This window comes from Pituophis catenifer, unplaced genomic scaffold (genome assembly GCF_029215685.1).
Source record: "Pituophis catenifer annectens isolate HBS135680 unplaced genomic scaffold, rPitCat1.0.hap2 SCAF_1, whole genome shotgun sequence".
Classification (NCBI taxonomy): Eukaryota; Metazoa; Chordata; class Lepidosauria; order Squamata; family Colubridae; genus Pituophis; species Pituophis catenifer.
The window spans coordinates 222,258,681-222,272,341 of NW_027256881.1; the positions used below are offsets into that span (position 1 = coordinate 222,258,681).

The 13,661-nt window shown below is 39.1% G+C and overlaps 1 protein-coding gene across 1 annotated transcript in view; it reads left to right on the forward strand.

Moving 5' to 3' along the window:
* The window catches only part of SLC12A8 (solute carrier family 12 member 8), a 61,695-nt gene that overhangs the window by 22,503 nt on the left and 25,531 nt on the right, over positions 1–13,661 (forward strand). Inside the window, exon 5 of the mRNA XM_070949844.1 lies at positions 12,826–12,939. Within this exon, the coding sequence (XP_070805945.1) occupies positions 12,826–12,939 (114 nt within the window). The remainder of the gene's footprint in view (positions 1–12,825; positions 12,940–13,661) is intronic.

Consider the following 13,661-nt stretch of genomic DNA (forward strand, 5'->3'; position numbering starts at 1 on the left):
TTAAATTATCTATGATTACCCAAAGCTTGTACAAATGGTCATAATGCTTTTCTGCTTGGCAGCTCTGGAGTGCTATTACCCAGTGAGTGCTGGAGCCATCAGAAAATACACTAGAAGCAAAGTTGCTGTCTGCACAAGAAGAGAGGTGGGGGTGGAGAGGAGGGGAATGGGGACCTTCTTTGGTGCCTGCAGGTCTTCTGTTTTGGTTCTCCATCAGTGGTGGAATTCAAAATTTTTTACTACCGGTTCTGTGGGCATGGCTTGGTGGGTGTGGCATGGCTTGGTGGGCGTGGCTTGGTGGGCATGGCAGGGGAAGGATACTATAAAATCTCCATTCCCACCCCACTCCAGGGGAAAGATACTGTAAAATCTCCATTCCCTCCCTACTCCAGAGGAAGGTTACTGCAAAATCCCCATTTCCTCCCGATCAGCTGGGACTCGGGAGGCAGAGAATAGATGGGGGTGGGGCCAGGTCAGAGGTGGTATTTACCAGTTTTCCAAATTACTCAAAATTTCCACTACTGATTCTCCAGAACTGGTCAGAACCTGCTGAATACAACCTCTGTTCTCCATGGATGGGAGAACTTGAACCAAAGAAACCATTCTCTAGTATATCTTTCAACATTCCTCCTCTCATCACCAGGAGAGACTTCTATTGCTGTGAATGGCAAAGAAGTGAGTTTTCTACTAGGAGTGCTTTGATAGATCAGAAAACTGGCACCAGTGGAGCTGTTCCCCCATCCACAACAAAACTACACTTCCATCTTATCTTACTAGTTGTTGTCCTCAACCTTCATCACAACTGCTTTTCTCCATCTCTCTGTTTTTCAGAACTGTCTTAAGGGTCCTCAGAGATGTGTGTAACTGGAATAATGGTGAAAAGAGAATTCCGTAATCAGGGACACAAATTCTGAAATGTATACATATAGAATGGAGCAACATGTGAAGCCCTCTTCACATATTGCTCCATTCTATATGTATACATTCTTTCATTCACTGAAAGAATCTTCTCAGTGATTGATTGTGTTGAACAAAAGGATCTTGCCAAGATAGAAGCTGGGACAGGTAGTGAAAATGGGTAACCATAGTCTTTAAATGCTAGTATCAAAAACTTAAATTGGGATCTGGACTTAATAGGGAGCCAGGTTAAATTCTTGTGGTGAGAAGAAACTTCAGGAAAATAAGAGAGGTTCAGAGAAAAGTACCAGACCAAGGTCAGAGGTTAAAAGACGGACAAGGGAGGACATGCTTCTTTTCCAATCTCTATTTTTCTTACCACCAATGGGTTAGGTAAGAGAACACTAGGTAAGTGCATTGGGAGAGACCTGACTCGCTCACTGACAAAATGGTCCTGAAAATCAAGAGGCCACTAACAGGAAAGAGGAGTGTCTGCCTTCCTGCAGCAATGTCAGCTGCCCAATAGTTGAGCTTCCATGCGTACCCTTACCTTTATATGATACACTTCAGATTGACAAGCTGGTATAGCTTGTGCTTGAAGATGTTGGAAAACTGAATCAGAAAAGGACAACTAATGAGTAAGACTAACATGTTGTCTATGGTCTTCTAAATTCATTTCCTGAAGTCTCACCAATCCATGGCTAGCTGGTCTCTGGAAACAACAGATTTGTTTCTGTTTTTGTTGGATTTTGCTTTTACTTTTTGTATGATTTTTTGGGTTTGTATAATTTTTGTGAGCTGTCAAGTGTTATGGCTCAAGGATGGGAAGCCATACAAATCTTTTAAATAAATCAAGAAATAATGTACCTGAAACTTCCATATCTTCCTTTGGGACGAGGTTCAGAAGATTCTGCTTTTGATCAATCATAGTTTATTATATCACTCAGTCACAGATCTGTGGTTAATCTTGAACATATTCCACAATGCTGTGCCTTTGGTCCTAGGGCAGGGATGGCTAACCTTTTCTGGACCGAGTGCCCAAAGCACGCAAACGCCCAAAATGCAATGCGCACACGACCTCCGTGCATGCAACCCTGCCTCCTGTGCATGCGTACATGCCCCCGCATGTGCCCTGCCCCTGCATGCGCCCCCCCTCCATGGCAGAGCTGAGCTGGGGCGATGGCTCACATGCCTACAGAGAGGGCGCTGTGTGCCACTTCTGGCACACATGCCATAGGTTCGCCATCACTCGCCTAGGGAGTGCTCTGATTTCAAATATGGTTATGAAGTTATTTTGAGGGGAACACTTCAGAGTGATGTTGCCATATGTCCAAGGGACATCCTGGAAAAAAAATCCCAAAAGTGTGGACCAAAGCTCACTGAGAAGTCAATGAAATAACATATAAGAATGTTCAAGGGTCAGGATGAGTTTTAGTAAAAGTTTGTGTGCCCTACAAAGTTTCCCTGTAGTTTGAACTCTGTAGAAAGAATTGAACCAGGGCCTGCTGGGGTCTGCACAAGGAGATGGTAAAAAGATACGATTCTACAGTAATCTCCTTTTCTGGAATGGGAATATGGGAATGGGAACATAAATAAAGAGCAGTAGACTATCATGCAGTGTGTAGAGGTTCCCCAGAGTTGTTAGTAAATCAGATTAGGGTAACAGCAGATGAATCCCACTACTGCATCAGTCTTTAGTACAAAGCTTGCATAATTACTGTCAGGGTGGATTTGATTTAAATCGAGTTGATTTAAATCACAATTTAAATCATGATTTAAATCACTAGTAAAAAGGCTTGATTTAAATCAACTCAATTTAAATCATAATTTTTAAAGAGCAACTGTCATCTCTGCTACTCCTTTGACCCACTGTTGACTCACCGATAGTCCCAGTGTTGCAGAATATACAGCCTCATGCTACATAACTAAGCTCCATTTCATGCTGAATAAACTAATTTATGTATCTTAAATAGAAAACTATCTTATGATAGATTTTTACCCCAAAAGTTTTTTATTAAAATAAATTCGATAAAAATCAAAAAAATCCGATTTAAATAAAAAAAATCCGATTTAAATAAAAAAAATCTGATTTTTTTGATTTTTTTAAAAAAATCATTGATTTTTATCCACCCCGATTACTGTATAAATATATGTGAAATATACGTATAATAGCTTGCCATACCTTCTCATTTGAAAGAAATGTCTAAGTATCTCATTGTTGACTCAATGCAATAAGTTTAAATATTTATGTTTCCCTTTGTAAATCATACTAAAGAAATATGTTTAATGGCAAATATTCAGTGGCAAATGTAAGTTTGTGCCACAATATGTCACTAAATACATTTCATGTAGAAATGAGATTTTACTTGATGGAAAGGTAGGAACTCAATGTCCTCTCTTATAGAATAATTTGGGAGGTTCAAAGGATGTGGAATGAGATAGCTAAGTCCATTAAGGAAAAAAAGACTTTGGTCATAGGATGGGAGTTGCCAGTTAACTAACAATATCTTTAAAGTTCCTTATCGTTCTCAAGCTATGACCTTCTACATCACGCTGATCAAATAGCTGACATTTAAATCTTCTTTAATTTGTTTTGATTAAACTTTTATCTCTTTCTGTATTTGTGAAATTTTCCATCTGTACTGCCCTGTGATTAGACTTTAAAAAGTTTTGTTCCTTTCCGGTTTTACTTCTTTGCACTTTTTTTATTACTACATTTCCCCATCCAACTTTTCCCCTTCTCCAAATTCAGTACTACAAACTCCACATTTTTTTTCAATGCGATGTGGACTGTTCCTCCCCCCACCTTTTGCAATTTCACAAAAAGAAATACAAAATCTGTGTAATAGCTATGCTATTCTAGAATCCATCTAGTAGCAGCATTTTATTCCAAATGTAATAATGCCTGAATAGCTTCCCCTGACTAAGTCAAGAAATATGTGGACAAATCTAGAGGCATGAAATCTTATTTCATAACTGTACTGATGGTTCAATTCTCTTTGTGATATGATACTGGTTGTGGTGGGCTCATGCTTCCTGCCATAGGAATAGCAGACCAGCAGTTGGCAAATGCAGTGTTTTGTGGAACAAAATTGTGACTGGATTTCTCTAATTTAAGAGAGCAGGCATGATACAAACAGTACAATTTAATAGCGATGTGGAAATATATAGTTCCTTAATTCCTGTCCATCATCCTCAGGTGTGTGTGCTATTGACTCCATGCTTCCACCATATTTACAACTCAAAGTACTACTAAACCTCCCCCTTTTGTGTGTGTCTAGTATTTTTTTTTATACACAGCAACAGCAGGAAGGTAGGGGGTCTACAGACAATGTAGGAAAGGCGGAACAGTCCAGAGCTGTGGGTCCAGAGCTGTGGGTCATGAACAGATTTGCCCCCAAGCTCTCTCCAGTTTTTCTAAAAATCTTATTATACTGGAAACCTATCGTATAATGCACATATATTGTCATAGCTTAGTGATAGCAGCAATAGATGTGCCTTCAAACCATATTCAACTCCCAGGATCCATCCCTCTTTATAGCTTCATCCGTCTCTTAGTTGAAGATTACTCTGCATGGAACATACTAGATGCCCCCTCTTGCTTTCTCAATGCTTTAAATTTATATGTTGCTCATCTCACCATTCAAAGTAACTCAATAATGGGAACATAGCCTTTTTCACTCTATGATGAATTTTCATAGCTCTTTCCCCTTTACAAGTAACTACCAATGATATGGACTCAGGGTTGGGAAAATGTTGAATGAAATGACTTCTTATACATTAAAAAAGAAACAAGAGATATAGAGGAGAAATGCAAAATGTGTTGCCTTTGCTAGCAGCCATACATTTTATGTAATATTTAGTTGGATAAACCAATTAAAATAAATGAAATATTCTTACTTTTCTGATACCAAATTCAGAACTGTGAAAATACTGAATTCTGTAACTCGTAACATGTATAATCACATCCACTCAACTCCAGCCAAACATAAGCTGGATTCACACATGCTACGTTGTAATGTGGCTTGGTTGCTTTTGGTTTAATATGAATCTGGCCATTGTGGTTTGTAAACTCTGTCTGATGACTTAAGGCAATATATTGAACAGTAACTGAGTTGCTGCAAGAAATGATAGTTTTGTGCAATGTGTGACCCCAATCTCCATCAACTGGCAGAAGCTGTTGAGAATTTAGAAGTCTTTCTTACCTTGCCTGAAGACATATGCTTAGGATTTAGCTTGGGAGCTTTTGCAAGTAAGCACATGCTCTCTCACTGAAGGATGTCCTGTCTCCTAAGGCTTAACTTTGCTTTCTTTTAATGGAAACCATAATTGCAACTCTATCCTTGCCTGCCTAAAGTGAATATAGGATTTCAGTCTGATATTCTTGGGATGCTTTAGTTCTGTGCTCTGCCCAGTTTTTGTGCTTGTGAAAAACAATCATTAACAAGTGGAGGACACATCCATAACATTGCCCGGACTAAATTAAGATGCAGCAACGTTGTGTTTCATTTTTACTCTACTGGGATTATGTACAGTACAGAGATTGTTTTCCCTTTGAACGGCAAGCCGTAGTTAGAGCTGAGATGTTCCTGGAGAAGGCTGCAAATAATTGCCTCTCTGGATATAAATAATGCAGCACTCCAAAGTCAACTGTATCCCATTTTCCCCGACACTGACAGAAACTGAGATGGCCATGAAGTACCTTCCCTTGAAATGCAGCTTTAGGGACTCTGGGGATGTATTTTTTGCTGGGGGTGGGGAGGTTGGCTTTAAATGCGAAGACTTGGGAGATCCAGTCAGAATTAGCAAACAGTAACTTGGAAGGAAAAAATAGTCAGTACTCCAGAAGGGTGGAGATTTCCTTTTGGGTAAACACATCATTCATCTGAGGGAGCACATTCTTTTTCATCAATAGATAAGGAGGCTGAATTGCTATTCTCACGGCTCAGCCTTGTTAGATTGTTATAAGCCATTTTAGCTAAACTCTGCACATTTTCTTTTGCTCGGCTTGGCCTCTGGAATTCAGAATCAATACTGTAGTAATTGAATAATTCACTGGGTTGAATACTGTACAGAAGTGAACAATAAGAGAAGCTTTCACTCTACGCTCTCTTTCAAAATTCTGCCTTTTACAACAAATTAATTACAGTGCTGTATCTGTGTTCAGAACTGGCAATCTTGCATTCTTGTCAATGCGTGTTTTGTGTTTAATGTGCCATGTTGTAATAATCATTTTCAGCTTATAAACACCCCCAGAAACATCTGGTTGAAGATGTAGAACAGGAAAAAGTCCAAGATGAGCCTTGATTTGATCCATTGATTGTGCTTTTATGTACAGTATCATCTTTTCTATCATCTTTTCCCTGGAGATTTGTCCCAAACCATAAAAGTAGCACAGTACACTGATTTTCAGACTGATACTTTAAAAATCCATTCATTTGGAATTAAGAGGGGTTAAAATTATAATACTTCACTATGAAGCTTATTTCCAAATACATACACTAAGTAATATATAAGAGCCCAGGATCATTAAGGTATAGTTTTGGAATTTCTGGATGTTAACCACAACTTACATTGCGAATAACCCACCCTCTTTTTGATGAAATAAACATGTTTTTAAAAGATGTTACACTTAGTATTAATATATCTTATATCCTTATTACAGGAAATAATGTACACCAAGTAACTACAGAAAATATGTGGTAATGATGATGAAATTTGCTACTTTCCTGCCACTTTTTGAAGGTTAATTCTAAGCTGGTTAATTCTAAACTGGAAAAGCAATCACCATTCATTTTCTTTTCTGTAGGCAAGTCTTACTGCACCTAAATATATAGATACACTTTAATACACAGAGCTAGTGTGTGTGTGTGTGTGTGTGTGTGTGTGTGTGTCTGTGTGTCTGTGTGTGTGTGTCTGTGTGTGTGTCTGTGTGTGTACAGCAGTGGTGGGTTTCAAAATTTTTTACTACCGGTTCTGTGGGTGTGGCTTGGTTGACGTGGCTTGGGAAGGATACTGTAAAATCTCCATTCCCACCCCATTCAGGGGAAGGTTACTGCAAAATCCCCATTTCCTCCTGATCAGCTGGGACTGGGGAGGCATAGAATAGATGGAGGCGGGGCCAGCCAGAATTTTTAGTACCGGTTCTCCGAACTACTCAAAATTTCCGCTACCGGTTCTCCAGAACTGGTTAGAACCTGCTGAAACCCACCTCTGGTGTACAGTAAATAGATAGAGAGGTTGGATAAAAATCTAATAAATACAAATAATTAAACCCATATTTGCAGCACAGCCATCTTTGAAATAAGATTGCCTTTCTTTTTTTTTTTTTTTTGCTTCCTTTCTTACAGTGTTATGTTAGTGGCACAACCCTTGCTTTATATACAAAATGTCCCCGAGTTGAAATGAAGCAAAAATATAGTTCCCCTGGACTTATTTAAAAAATAAAAAAAAGCTCAGGGGAAAATAATGAGATCAGGAAAAGAAAAATAGTATTTTTTTAAAAAAGTTGTTGCTGGATTTATATGACTGTGGGTGTGCTGCATGTGAAACCAGCATTCCAAGTGCTGAGCCCAAGAGAGCCTTGTAACAAAGGCAACAATAGACTTTCTTGGAAAAAGTGAGTCGGGTGGAGGGACTTTCTGGTTTTTCTTTGAAGATGTTTCACTTCTCATCCAAGAAGCTTTTTCAGCTCTGACTGGTTGGTGGGAAATGGAATTATACTCCTTGCAGACAGCTGGTTAGCTGCATTCTTTTAGCAAGTCATTAAGGTCACCTGGAGGTTTATCGGTGGCATCAGAGTCACCTGAGTGATGCAAATTGGTGTAGAGCAGTGTTTCTCAACCTTGGTAGCTTGAAGATGGGTGGACTTCAACTCCCAGAATCCCCCAGCCAGCGCTGCTGGCTGGGGGATTCTGGGAGTTGAAGTCCACCCATCTTCAAGCTACCAAGGTTGAGAAACACTGGTGTAGAGCCTTCTTGGAACTATTGAAAGGACTGTGTTGTAGATTGGAGATAGATGATATTGTATCCCTCTGTTGAGAAAGGGCTGTTCAGTTTTGACATAGATGGTCTCTTTGACCCCTGTTTCAAACCAGTGGTCCTCTCTGTTCAAAATGTGGACTTTGCTGTCTTCAAAAGAGTGGCCTGTGTCTTTTAAATGGAGATGGACTGCTGAATCTAGTCCTGATGGGTTTGTTCTCCTATGTTGTGCCATGCGCTTATGAAGTGGTTGTTTTGAGTGAAGAGTGACATCCAGTGGTGGAATTCAATTTTTTTTACTACTGGTTTTGTGGGCGTGGCTTGGGCGTGGCTTGGTGGGCGTGGAAGGGGAAGGATACTGCACAATCTCCATTCCCACCCCATTCCAGGGGAAGGATACTGCAAAGTCCCCATTCCCTCCCCATTCTGGGGCCAGCCAGAGGTGGTATTTGCCGGTTCTCCGAACTACTCAAAATTTCCGCTACCGGTTCTGTCAGAACCTGCTGAATAGCACCCTTAGTGACCATCATCAAAGAATGGTTGCTGGCCATTTCTGGTGATGGGGCAACTAGGCTGGCCAGAAAAGCCCTTAAAAGTAACTTTCCTTGCTAGCTAATATTTTATCTGAAATTACTGGTAAGAATGCCCTTATCTCATATGGAAATAGAACAATTAAAATAGCCAAGCTTTTTTCTCCAGTCCAAGAACTAAATAGATTATGATGTGTGTTTTTTTATTGTGACTTACTTAAATTGGTTCTTAGGTGTGCTGTGTACAAACCTTGCTCTTTGTCTCTTGAGATATAGCATAAGCTCATGAGTGCTGAATTCTAATTATTTTTATATTGTACACATTCTCCAGAACTCTCCCCCTCCCTCCCTCCCTCCCTCTCCCCCTCCTTCTCTCTCGCTCTCTCTCTCTCTCTCTCTCACACACACACACACACAAAATAAATCAAGTAAAATAAAATAAAAAATTATAACATTATAGTATAGAAATTGTATAATCAATTTAGGGTCTCAAAAGATTTGAAAACCATAATTTAAAAAAATCCTTTGCTTACCCTCAACACAATAACAAAATACTCAGTTATAGAGACATGGGCATCATACATAGCATGCTTCTATTTACCAATATCCTATGTATTATGGAGCTGCTTTATAAAGAGTTGAAAATATACTGCTGAATAGCACAAAATAAATCCATTAGGATGCATACTGCATGCCAGTTTTAATTGAAATCCCTTCATCCTAGCATCTGAAAACATTTAAAGCTTGAGTCAGGTATTTTTCCTTCAGTCTCTGGAATTTTGATTTAAGCTCCTATTTTTACAGCCTTTTTTTTTTGTTTGTTTGTTTCAACATCTCCTCACCCCACAACCCCCATTATAAGAACAGCTTGGCATGGCAATAATCCTTTAAGAATATTTTCAGTGTTGTGTTATTAGGTTTCACACTACGGCCCCAGTGCCAAGATTTGCAAAGCTTTAACTTTTGAACTGGCTTTATCTTGAATTCGACCCAAAACTTGAGTAATCTGTGATGAAGTCCAGCTTTCACAGAACTTGCCATGGTGGATATCTTTGTTGCAGTTACATAACAGCTCTCCCCATATAACCATTGCTCACTGGCAGGGATTTCACCTCTTGAGTAATTTTCCAAGTTCTCAAATCAGTAGACAGAAATCTCATACTTTTCCAAAGTTTGGAGATCTGACCTATTCTGCAAAATGCTAAACATTTCTAAAATTTTAAAACACAACATTTCCCCCCCTCACATACGGGTTCTTAAATATGTGCAAAAACAAATCTTACCTCCAGTAAGATTTAGAGAGCAAATAGGAAATTTATCTATTTACTTAAGAAAGCTAGTGGAGATTATGGATGTTTATTTCACATTGCTTGTGTTCTTTGCAATCACACCCATCATGCTCTTAATCTGGGATGTGATGACATCTGAGGGATAAAATATGGTTGTTCGGCATATTTTATGAGGAGGAGGCATGATCCTAATAATTTTACCCAGGGAGCTAAAAATAAAGTTTTATTGTGTTTTGCCTTCTTCAAACTTCACAAATGAATAATAGTCACCATGCCTCAGGTTCCATGGCTCAGTAATCATTATTCAAGACAATAGGAACAATTTTGTTTTTTTGCAATGTCTAACAATGGAGATAGAAATGACCACTGTGATTCTCTTGACCTCTGCCAGATGTCAACAGGCCCAGACAACTGAGGCCAACTTTCCTTGGATAGGAAAGTTGTGGTATCGCCCAAATATCTTTGCCATTAGAAAAACTTTCCCTAAGGTGATAAAGATTGGAAATTCTATTTCAGCAGTATCTGAACTCCAGAATCTCCACTTCCTTTTTCTAAATATATAATTTTACTGCTATGTTTCATTTAAAATGTTGTGTTAAATATCTCTGGTATAGTACATGTGGGTTTCTTTCCAATTGTTTCATCTAATCACACAGTTCAAAAAGATTTAAGCATCATTTGGCCCAACCCTCTGCTCAGTGCAGAATCTTTGGGCAGATAAATATCCAGCCTGTATTTGAGGCTCTCCAGTGAATATATCATTTCAAGGAACAATCTGCTCCTCTAGTTGATACAGTAGCTCTTGACATTTGGAAATTGCTCCTAATAATCTAACTTGACTTTCCTTGCAGTTTCAACAGAGAACTGTTGATCATACCTTCCAGACCAACTGAGAACAAGTCCACTTTCCTCCCTATATGACAATCCTTTAGATTTCTGAAGACTATTAATAATTATTCCATCAATCTCTTCTTCTGCAAGCAAAACATTGATTAACTATGTTCAAGTCATTTTCAACCCCTACCAACCAAATAGATTCCCCCCCCACCCACCCCCCACACAAAAGCTAAACATATCAGTTTCTTTCATTGTTCCTCAAAACACACTGGCTTCTCTCACCAACTCGGTATATCTCCTCTCAACTCATTCCAATTTATTGGTGCTGTTTTTAAACTATAGAACTGATGTAATATTCCCAATAAAGGCAGAATTGAATGGAACAATAATTTCTGGTGATGTGGACTCTATGGCCTTGCTAGTACATGCCAAAATTGCATTTGCCTGCTTTGCACTCTTGGCTCATGTTTAACCTGTCATCAACTAGACCTGGGGTTTGAAACTTTCAACCAGGAAATGTAACCAGATCTCCTGATTAGTAGAAGTGGGGCTTTTAAACGTCATCTGACAAGCTTTATCCTTTCCACTGTATCTTAGGTTCTAAATTAGAAAGCTTAGAAACTTTTCAAGGGACAAAGGGAGGAGAAAAAAACCTCTCCACAGGATTTCTCCCCCTCCCCCATTCAGTCTTATTCCCTTGCAATAAGTTTGTTTTTGGTCCCCATAATGCTGAGGAAACTATTCCAGTCCTTGAGGAACCCAGCTGAAGGAATCCTACACTAGAACAACCACACTTTTTTTCCGTATACCACAACACAGTATGGTGTCTCCCCGCCCCATTCAATAAATGTAACTTTCCTTCCCCTACTCCCAAATGTGAGACTTGACATTTCTCCCAGTTAAATTTCACCCTGTTTCTTTCAGCCCATCATTCAAGCCTGTTTAGAACGTGTTGAATCTTCTCATTCTTTTTAGAAGAACCTGCCCTATTCCTCCTAGTTTCTTGACAGCTGCAGATTTTATAAACATTCCCTCAGTCTTTTCATGCAGGTCATTAACAAAAAAGTTAAATAGCATCAGGGCCAAGACATTATGGACAGTCACTGTGGCATCAGCTGAGTGCTATTTTCCAAGGCAATGGGGAGCTATTTGTTAATAACCACTGGAGGTGTTTGTTCAGCCAATTAGACAGTTTTCTTCTTACTCTAAAACATTGCGTTCCAGAAGCCTGGTAGATGTCCTATATTTCAGTGTAAGATTTAATGTTCCTTGAAGATTAGGAATGATGCTGTTGACTTCAAGTGAGCTTATGGAAAATGGGCCATTTTCAAAGATGTGTAAAGACTAAAAATAAGAACAGGCATAGGGACTGAAGAGAGTAGAGATAAAAACTGCAATGTACATCTCTTTTGTGCTGAACAAGGTAGACTTTATATATCTTCACACTGTGTTATACAATTAAAACACCTACATCTAAATCAGGTTATTTAACAATAGAACATGGAGCAATAAGTGTATGTACAATCTGAGTTTCTAAATAGTTCACTGAATGGGAGTTTCAGTTATAAAATCTTTTCAAGTTATAGAAAAGTGAATTCTTTGGAGTGTTTTATATATAGGTAGTCCTTAACCTAAGACCACAGTTGGGACCAGAATTTCTACTGCTAAGCAAGGTGGTTGTTAAGTGACTCTTGCCAAATTTTACAACCTTTTTGCCATGATAGTCAAGCAAATCACTGCAGTTGTTAAGTGAAGCATATGGTCATTAAGAGAATCCGGTTTCCCCATTGACTTTGGTTGTTGGAAGTGGCTGGGAAAGTCACAAAGGATCATCATGTGACCCAGGGGTGGGTTCTACTTACCTTTACTACTGGTTCGCAGTGGGGCCACATGTGCAGAAGCGTTTTGGTGACGTCGGAGTCGGTGGGCGGGGCCTCCTGCCGGTTTTACTACCGGTTCTATAGAATTTTGATCAAGTGATGGTGGAGATGCTGTGACAGTCATAAGTAAAAGGACCAGTTATAAGTCACCTTTTTCAGTGCTTGTGTAACTTCAAACAGTCAGTAAATGAATGATTGTAAGTTAGGGACTATCTGTAATTGACAGAAAAGGTTATCTTTCAGTGAACTCCTAATCACTGTTTTCAATGTTCTAAGTACAGAATATCCGGTTAATTTCCAAACTATGATGTATAACAATAGTTTCCTTTTGAATATGCTTTTAGGAGAATTTAAAAATTACAACGGCCTGTGATGCTAATGTTGTGCTCCCCTCCATTTTCATACCCACAGAAAATGGCTTCATTGGCTATTCAGAGGAGCTTCTATTGAACAACACACTGCCAGACTACAACTCAGGAGAATCTTTCTTCACTGTATTTGGTGTCTTCTTCCCAGCTGCCACAGGTACCATGGAATTTGATGGGAATTTTAGAGGATGTACTGCAAAATTTGGAAAGAACCTGAATTTGGCCATCTAGTTTAGCATTCAATGTTTAGTTTTACAATGAGCATTTGAATGCATTTAGGAAATTCTCAGAGGTGCTGAGGACAATAACTGTGTTTGTACAATACCTACTTCTCCAAGAACAAAATATTCTGGAGAAAGCTGAAATGTTCCGCCCTTCTCTGGACTGCAACAGTCCAAGTTGTCCAACCATTCCAGAGGTGGTCCAGCAGCTAAGAGAGAATAAGTAATAGGCTAAACCCACAATCTTCTCTTCTACTTTCTGGGGCCGGAATAATTGAAACTCTTCCAACAAACTCTAACCAGTTTATCCCACTACAACCTACATTGATTCTGTAATAACATCCTACCTAATTTGGGGCAGATATGAAAATAAAATGTTTCCACCACATTTATTCAATAGGTGTATATTTAGCGTGTACTATAATGGGCATTTGGTTGTACTTTACTCAAGATTTACTACACCTCTATTGTAACCATTTGATTCAAAGCCCAGATTCATCAGCAAATAGTGGGCATTACAGGCTTCCCATAACCACAGAGGGCTCTTGGGAGTCCTGGAATTTGTGCTCCTTCTACTTGCCATATGCTAAACAAACAAACAAACAAACAAAGTGTTCCTTCTTATCTTATGGTTTGTCAAGGGCCTCATTGAATTGGA